General features: G+C 39.9%; 1 protein-coding gene across 1 annotated transcript; it reads left to right on the top strand.

The window, feature by feature from the left end:
* The first annotated feature begins 641 nt into the window (after positions 1 to 641).
* On the top strand, positions 642 to 6,765 carry nhp2 (NHP2 ribonucleoprotein homolog (yeast)). The gene is made up of 4 exons (XM_059978639.1): positions 642 to 843; positions 2,170 to 2,239; positions 5,948 to 6,053; positions 6,494 to 6,765. Exons 1-4 carry the CDS (start codon positions 690 to 692, stop codon positions 6,617 to 6,619), a joined length of 456 nt encoding a protein of 151 aa, XP_059834622.1. The 5' UTR covers positions 642 to 689; the 3' UTR covers positions 6,620 to 6,765.
* Positions 6,766 to 9,613: the final 2,848 nt, after the last annotated feature.

Here is a 9,613-nt window from a genome sequence, read left to right as displayed (position 1 = left end):
GATTACAACTTAGTAACTTTAATAACGATTGTGATGGAATTGTGCACCGAGACGAGTTTACTTTCCCTTATTGAGCATGCTCAGTGTTTAAAAACAAGGTAATCTTAAGTACTGTAAGCGTGCTTGATAAGCTTTATCTGTATTGAACACCTGATTGCTGCATCTTGGGGCACTTTGTGATTCGTATATATCGTCTGGTTTTATGCAAACCTACAGCTCAGGATTGATTGTCGATCTGGTGGCTTATTGCATCAATCTTGAAGACGATTTAAATAATGTTATTAAATGCTGCAATTTCTTATAACTTATCATATCCTTTTACTGTTGTAACTACTCACCTGTTTGAAACAAATGATTAGAAAAACTAATATAATACTTTTGAATGCCAAGAGAATTCAGACACATGGCAATTCGTGAGGATACGAGAGTAGACATTTTTTTAATTAACAAAAAGGATATGAGAATAGAGATGCAACAACATCATTGGTACAGAAAACCCAAGGTAAAAAAGAGATACACCCAGCTCCAGCTCCCACGCTCAATACTACCAGCCTGCTTTATATTACGCCACTTCCTCCCGATAATTGACGTGAGAGAACCCGAATAACACCACACCTTTCTCCGCTTGTGAGACCGGATGTTACCGCCCCAGTTAACGTGGTGACCAGCCCGGATCTGAAGTAAGCGGAATGAAGTCTCCAAAGATAAAGGAGAAACTGGACGACACAATCGAGCCAGAACCCGAGAAGACTTATGAGGAATTAGTGGCGAATGTAAATGCAGTTGCACAGCCGCTGGCATCGAGGAAGCTCACCAAGAGGCTTTACAAATGTGTGAAGAAAGGTGAAGATCCGGGAAGGGTGGCCGAGGCTGAGGAGGGGTGTGGATTAATAGAGTAAAAAGAGTGGAAAAGTGAGGGGACCGGGACTGGAAGGGAATGTGGGTGGTAGCGAGATTTGAGGGTATTGGGTATGGGGTCTGAGAAGTGAGAGGCCCAGGATGGTGTGGTTGAAGATTGAGGAGGCCGGGGTGGTTTTGAGGCAAAGCACCGTGACTGGGATCCTGACGAGTGAGGGAAACTGAGGTTAGGAGTAGGCTGAGGGCGCTGTAATTGGAAGGCTGAAGAATAAGAAGGTGAGGAGTGTGGTTGCCTAGAGTGTGGGCTGAGAGTGAGGAATCAATGATTGAAGCTCACAGGTGTGAGGGTACAGGGATTGACGGTTTGAGGAGTAACAGTGAAGAATGCGAATGCAGGGATTGGGCAGAGGGCTGAGGAGTGAAGGTACCAAGGAGGGAGACAGCCGAGCGACTTGTAAGGGTGCGGTATTTCTAAGGAATGAGTGCTGTGGAGTCAAAAGGTGCACGATTGGGAACTGCTGAGGAATGAAATGAGGGTTTGCAGAGTGGAGTGCAATGGGAGGGATCTGCTATCTGAATCAGGGTTGAATGGTTGGAGATGTTTGCTGAGAAGGGTATCTGGTAAGGGATGTCGGCTGAAGAGTGGGGTCAGTTGTTATCTGCTGAGGGTTGTGGGGACTGACAAAGTTTACGGGATAGAAGGAGTTATTATACTGGTAAAGTGCCGAGGACTGAGTTAAAAATAGAAATTAGCTACACTTCAGTTTTCAACGAGTTTTAGATCTGATATATGATGTTCCTGTTGAATCTCTCTAAATGAGTTAGTCTGATTTTTAAATACATTTTTATATATATATATATATATATATATACATGCTTTGAAAATGCATCTTAATATTGTCAGATCAGACCCCTATGAGTCTATTAAGAATGCTCTACAATATAAAAGAATAATTCAGAAATTGAAGTAGAATTAGCATAATGGCAATACTGTAAATATCTAACGAATCTCATTGATAATTTGTAATGCTTCTTTCTGTATCTAAATCAAATTAAAATGTATCAACGTTAGTTAGTCTGACCAGAAGTCTTTCGAACTTAACTTTTCAGAAGTAACTGACATTTGTACTGCTTGCGTATTCTATCTGTTGAAAGAAAAGTAACTTCTGGTCTAATGTAATGAGTTGTCAGTCCAACTCCATTCTAAGGCATGGGAAACAAAAGGAGAAAAGTACTGTTGTGCATTTCTTGGACATGCCAGCATTTTTAGCCACGTCTAATTCCAGTTAATTTTCACTCTTTCATTGTTAGCTGTGAAAGTGAAGCAGATACGCCGAGGAGTGAAGGAAGTTCAAAAATTCATCAACAAGGGTGAAAAAGGGTGAGGATGAAGAACCCATTCATTAATGCATCTTTCTTGGTCACTTGGGATTTGTCAACCTTTAATTCATTGACCTTTAAATAACACTGTTTCTTTATTGCTGATTTCCTTCTGCTCTACCCTCTGAGTCACTAACATATATGGAAGATTGTGTCCTTTTTTGAGAAGACAATAAGTATGTGTTTAATTATTCTGCCATTTCTTTATTACCAATTATAATTTCCTGTCTCTGACAGTAGTAGGTGTAATTAGTCTTCACATATTTATAGGAGGCTTTTATTGTCAGATTTTATGCTTCCTCTAGCTTACTGTCATACTCATTCAAGATTGTTCAATATCATTTCCAGCACACAAGTGTACAGCAGAGCAAAATAATTGTTACTCCAGATCCAATGCAGCACAAAAAAAGAAAAAAGAACATGATAAAACATACAATAAATATAAAAACATAAAATGGCTTAGATACATTGACTATTTATTCATAAAGAAACACTAGGTACAGGAGTGTCTGTACGTAGGGTGACTAGCAGGAAACGATAAAGTAGTGGGGTGATTAGTAGAAGTTGTTGACTGTTTTTGAGACTTATTCCTTTTATTCAATTTTTTAATGTCCGTTGCTGAATTCTAACCTGACTTTAATCCCCAGGCCTGCTGTTCATTTTTCTTTCCCCTGACAGTTTGATACACCTCTTCTTTGGATCTAGTGAAGGTAGAGCAGTGGATGTGGTATACATGGATTTTAGTAAAGAGTTTGACAGTGTTTCCCGTGGTAAGCTCATTCATAAAGTCAGGAGGCTTGGGATCCAGGCTGCGTTGATTCAGAATTGGTTTGCCCACAGAGGGTGGTAGGAGATGGGGCGCATTCTATTGGGATCAGTGACCAGTGGTGTTCTGCAGGGATTTACTTTTGAACCCTTGCTCTTTGTGATGTTTATAAATGACTTGGAAGGGTGGGTTAGTAAGGGTGGGATACATTGATGGATTTGTGGGTAGTCTATGAGGTTGATGTAGGTTACAACAGGACATTGATAGGATGTAGAGCTGGCCTGAAAAGTGGCATTTGGAGTTCAGTCTGGAGAAGTGTGCAGTCCATGGATCCCACAGAGTTGCCACACAAGTTGATATGGTTGTTTAGAAGGCACATGGTATGTTGGCATTCATTAGTTGGGGGACTGAGTTCAAGAGCCGTGCGGTGATGTTGCAGCAACATAAAACTGGCTAGACCACACTTTGAGTATTGTATTCACTTCTAGTCCCCTCGGGAAGGATGTGGAAACTTTAGAGAGGGTGCAGAGAAGATTTCCCAAGATGCTGCCTGGATTGTAGAGTATATTTTATGAGGTTAGGTTGAGTGAGGTTGATGAGTGATGACTTGATAGAGATCTACAAGATAAAGAGGCATAGATAAGAGTGGACAGCCAAATACTTTTTTTCCTGGGGTGGGAAAAGGGGGGGGGGGGACAAATTTGGGGGAAGTGGGGATGTCAAAAGTTGGCTTTCTTATGGAAAGAGTGTGCTTTCAGGGATGGTGGTAGAGGCAGACATATTAGGGACATGCAAGACTCTCTTACATATGCAATTGGATGAAAGTAATATGGAGGGCTTTGTGGGGTGGAAGTGTTAGATTGATCGTTGAATAAAAGGTTGGCACAACTTTGTAGGCTGAAGGGTTTGTACTGTGCTGTACTATTCTATGCTCTAATACCACCTTTAAATATTATACATTACCCATTCGCCATCAACCTATTTGTAAGGTTCTCCATTCTATAATAGCCACTTTGCAACCTATACCCTAGTAACAACAACGCACACAAAATGCTGGTGGAACTCAGCAGACCAGGCAGCATCTATAGGGTCCGCTCTCGTCTCCTATCAGATCCTTACAGTCCTGACGAAGGGTCTCGGCCCAAAACGTCGACAGTGCTTCTCCCTATAGATGCTGCCTGGCCTGCTGTGTTCCACCAGCATTTTGTGTGTGGTGTTGTTTGTATTTCCAGCATCTGCAGATTTCCTCGTGTTTGCTCTATACTGTAGTAGTTTCCTTTGTTGAAATTCAGCACTTTAGATAATGATGACTACCACTTCACTTCCTTTTTGAAAAATTGTGTTATACGCAGTCCTCCTAAGGACCACACACAACAAGATTGTTCTTTATTCTGTTCTCATTGGCTATTCCCAGTCTATGACAACCCTGTTTCTTCTTGTTTCTCAATTCATTGGTCAGAAAAATTATCACGTATGTGTTCCATGCGTTTAGTAGATTAAAACTGGCCCTGATTACACGTGTATCCTTTTTTCCAAGCATCTTTGACTTTCGGTTTAATTTCACTCCTAGATAACCATTACTCTTCGAGGCCTATACACAAGATCTTCTGTCACTTGCTGTTTTTTCTAATCCTACCCCTGCAGATTCTACATCATGATTTGCAAGCCAGACCTCACCATTCCATTGATTTTCTTTCTTTTTTTTACAAACTACATTGACCCATCTTTCATGTTATCCCATACTCCTGAATACTGAAAAACTTCTGTAAGTTTGATTCCCATCCATGTTAACCATGCAGCTATCTCTCCAAAGTAGTTGTATTGTTAATCCACCATCTTTATTGCAAGTGTTATGCACATTAAAGCAGGCTTTAACATTATTAACTCTTCCAGTTTTTTTTTAACACTATGGTCCTATTTGTCCCTCACCCTTCCTTTCTCTGTCTTCCAGTTTTGCTTGCTTTCTCTCATTACTCCCATTCTGTCTCCCAGTTCAAGTATTGCAGATGCTCTGCAGTTAACTCATCGTCAGCTTCATCTTCGTAACATTATTAACCTGTAACTGCAGCTGTATAAAGTCTTTAAAGGGGACTGAAAGTGCTCGGGATTTCCCACATAGGGCAAGAGAAGCATTTAATGGGTTGGAACTCTCCTTCCATGAAGTAGCTGTAAGTTACCATAAGAAATTCAACAGAAGGAACTGATTGAAGTAGTGAGACAAAAGCAACTGCTGATGCTGGAATCTGGACCAAAACTTAAACTGTTGGACAAATTCAGTGAGTCAAGCAGTATTTTTGGGGGCAAAGGGATGGTCAACATTTCAGATCAGGACCATCCAACAGGACAGAGAGTGTAGAACCCGAGAGTGATGCCTTTATGGAGGTGAGAGGAAGGAGCAAGGCTGGCTGGTAGGTGAAAGATGATGAATGGATGAAGCTAGGGGAGAGGAGACAGGGTTAGGAAAAGAGAAGAAACATATGGTAGATAAGTGTGTGGGTGATAGAATTAAGCTGGTGGAGGAGAGTAGTGAGTTTGGGTAACAAAGGTGAATGAGGGAAGATAGAAAAGTTGAACATAGGGAAAGAGAACCGGGTGGATTGTCAGGGGTGGGAAAGGAACACTGACAACAATTCAAAAATTCAATGTTCCTCCTCATCGGCTATAAACTTCCCCAAGAGGAATATTGAGGGGCTTGCAAAATCATCTTTCATCTGTTTCACTGGAGATTTTTATGAATTATATTGTAGCTGTAGGTATAATTTAACTTTTATAAAAAGTGCACAATTCGTGTGTGCCAGTACACTAATGGACGTACTGACCTATTATTTAAACAAAAATCAAAAATCCAGCTAAATAGAATAAAGATTAAATGTCATTATATTTCCTCAAAATTATCCCACTTTTTTTGGGGCATTCTCCTTATAAATTGTGTTTTCGTTGCAGGATAGTTGTATTGGCTGGTGATACAATGCCAATTGATGTTTACAGCCACCTTCCAGTTTTGTGTGAAGATAATAACCTTCCCTATGCCTACATTCCTTCCAAAGTGGTAAGGATTACATTTTTTTCTCCCTGTAATATAAAAGCATGATGATATTTTCTGTAAGCGAATATGAAGAAAACCTTGCAGATGACTGGATAATAACTATGAAAATCAGTCTTAGTCCAGATTTGACAAATTTAACAAAAAAATGATGCAAATGTGGAAAGTCTATAGTAAAAAATTTCATTGGGTGAATCTGTTTGGTGTTCCATGTAATTTGCATCATTCCATACATGTTAAGCTTATTTGAATGCTAAACATGTTAGAATAAAAAGCTATTGAAGGAAATTGAAATGCAAACTATTGTTGGAAATGAAGAACTTATTTTTTCCCCTGTCCATTGCAGCACAATTCTGATTATCAGATCGCGTAGTCAGTGTTTTGCTGTTAAGTTTACATGAATGACTGGGTCATTAAGTTTAAATGATATTTGTGCTTTTGTGTAGGATTTGGGAGCTGCTGCTGGAACCAAACGACCAACCTGTGTAATACTGATCAAACTTCATGATGATTATAAGGACTCTTACATTGAGTGTTTAAATGAGGTGCAAGCACTGCCCCATCCTGTATGAAGAAATGTGTCAACAATATTACAGCCCTTCTCAACTAACTGCAGTGATATCGTATGCGTTGTGATAAGCAGTGCATCAGAAGAATTTGTACAAATCCCTTTTTTAATTATGCTGATTTAGCAAATAAATTGATGTCCTTTTATTGATTTCTGCCTTTGCTGAGTTTGAGATGATACTAATTCAATTCAAACATTCAGGGGTCTTTTTTGGATTAGGTCTACATTAGGACGAGATTGAGCTGCTCTCCTGATTACCACTGCAACTACAATTTATTTAATGATCATCTTTCTATGTTAATTAAGGCAGGTTACAAGATGGATCGAATAGCTCTTCAGCACCATCAAACCACAAGTATTCATTTAAAAGAAGTTGCATTGATGGAAAGAGGGAACCTGAAGCAATCATCAGATGCATTGTGTTATAGTTAGCTTGTTCCTCTTTTAAAAACTGTAGCTTGACTTTCTTTGTCATTTTCAGAGCAAGTCCTGTATTTTTAGTACCGTTGGGTGAAGTGAAGACATTGCACTTAGCAATACTCCCTCATTTCTTACTGGAATGGCACCAGAGTAATTGATGAATAAAATAATGTCAGTGGCAATTAATCTTGGGTAGGAAGTTTTTGAAAATCTTCACTAAAAGAATGAGAAATATTTATGCATAAACAAATGGTTCATTGGTTTATTTCATATAGTGTTAAGCTACATTTGGTAACTTTTATTCCTTGGAAATGTGTTGTTCATCTGGTTAAGAAGGGCAATAAGGACAAACCAAGAAATTATTGGCATCTGAGCCTAATGTCAGTAGTGGGAAGTTATTGGAGAAAATTATTAGGAATAGAATTGACTTGTGTCTGGGAAAAAATATATTAGGGGATAGCTAACATGGTTTTGTGCAGGAGAAATCATGTTTTACAAACTTAAGTTGTTTGAGGAGTTGATGTACGTGGTTGAAGGAAGGGCAGTGAATGCTGCATACTTGGTCCTCAGTAAAGTTTTTGACAAGATCCTTCATGTAGGCTAGTCCAGAAAACTGAGGCACATAGAATTCATTGGTGTGTGATGAAGGCAAGAGCAGTGGATGTGGTGTACAGTATATGGATTTTAGATGAGCTTCCCATGGCAGGCTGATTCAGAAAGTTAGGCAACATGGGATCCAGGGAAGCGTGGCTGCATATGTTCAGAATTGGCTTGCCCACGGAAGGCAGAGGGTGGTAGATTGAGCGTATTCTCCCTGGAGGTCAGTGACCAGTGGTGTTCCATGGGGATCTGTCTGGAATCCCTAATTGTTGTGATTTTTTTATAAATGGCTTGGATGAGGAAGTGAAAGGGTGGATTAGTAAGTTTGCAGGTAATGCTAAGACACTGGTGTTTCGATGGTGTAGCTCATTTTGGGTTCCAACGGGACATTGATAGGGTGTAGAGCTGGCCTGAGAAGTGGCAGACAGAGTTCAATCCAGAAAAGTGTGAAGTTTGCAAGATCAAACGAAGGCAGAATACAGGTTTAATTGCAGGACTCTTAACAGTATGGAGGAACAGAGGGATCTTGTTCAAATTGACAAGAGTGGTTAGGAAGGCGTATGGATGTTGGCCTTCAAGAGTTGGGATTGAGTTCCGAAGCTGCAAGATAATGTTGCAGCTTTATAAAACTGTGGTTAGACAATACTTGGGGTATTGCATTCAGTTCTGGTCACCTTATTATAGAGATGATGTGGAAACTTAGAGAAGATGCCCAAGTGATTTTCTAGGATGATGCCCGGATTAGAAAGCTTGTCTCACAAGGATAGTTTGAGTGAGCTAGGGCTCTTCTCTTTGGAGGGAAGGAGGAGAGGTGATTTGATAAAGATATACAAGGTGATTGAGTGGACAGCCAGACTTTTTCCCATGATGGAAATAGTTATTACAAGGGTGCACAATTTTAAGGTGTTGTGAGGAAAGTATGGGGAGGTGGGGATGTCAGAGGCAGTTTTTTTAAATGGATTGGTAGGTGTGTAGAATGTGCTGTCAGTGGTGATGGTAGAGGTAGATACATCAGGGACATTTTTTAAAAAAAACCAGTAGGCACATAGATGAAAGAAAAATGGAGGGGTATGTGGGAGGAAAGAGTTAGATTCATCTTGGAGTAGGTTAAGGAATGGCAGAACATTGTGGCCAAAGAGCCTGTACTGTTGGTTGTTTCAGCACTTTACTGGCTTTTCTGTTTTATACATATTATTTGGACATAGACATATTTGTCTATGATATAAAAATTGTTGCAGTTGTTGATAGTGTGGAAAGTTGTCCAAAGATTCAGCAGGATATGAACCATTTGGAAATGTCAATGAATGACAGGTGGAGTTTATTCTGGACCAGTGTGAGGTGAAGGTCAAATCAATGAAAATATACAGCAAATTGTAGAACCCTTAGAAGCACTGACGTCCAGAGGAATTTTGGAGCGCAAGTCCATAGCTCCCTGATTGTGACAACACAGTTCAGATGGTAAAGGTGTATGGCATACTTAACTTCATTCGAGAGGACGCTGAGTCAGGAAGTTACAAGGCAGTTGTATAAAACATTGGTTAGTCCACATTTGGAACATGGTGCGCAGTTCTGGTCATCAGAATTACAAGAAGGATGTGGAAGAGGTTCACCAGGATATTGTCTGGATTATTAGCTATAAAGAGATGTTGGACAAACTTGGATTGCTTTCTGGAAGAAAAGACTAAGGGGTAATCCAATAAAAAGGTCATAAAAGTATGAGATATAGACATACACTTCTATCCAGAGTGGAAGTGCCAAATATGCAGGGTGGGGTTTCAAGGTAAGAGGGGAAATGTTTAAAGGTGATTTCAGAGGTCTATTTATTATCAAAGTATGTATGAGATGCTTCTTTAGATAGCCACAAAGCCTTAAAGAACCGTGGAAGTCGGTTCAGAGAGAAACAGTAAACCCATGCACAAAACATAATTGCAATACGATCATTAACCCCTGAACCCCCCCCTCCCTCTGCACAAAACAC

This window comes from Hypanus sabinus, chromosome 9 (genome assembly GCF_030144855.1).
Source record: "Hypanus sabinus isolate sHypSab1 chromosome 9, sHypSab1.hap1, whole genome shotgun sequence".
Taxonomy (NCBI): Eukaryota; Metazoa; Chordata; class Chondrichthyes; order Myliobatiformes; family Dasyatidae; genus Hypanus; species Hypanus sabinus.
The sequence above is the reverse complement of the archived record's forward strand: the minus strand, read 5'-3'. Positions and strand labels throughout refer to the sequence as shown.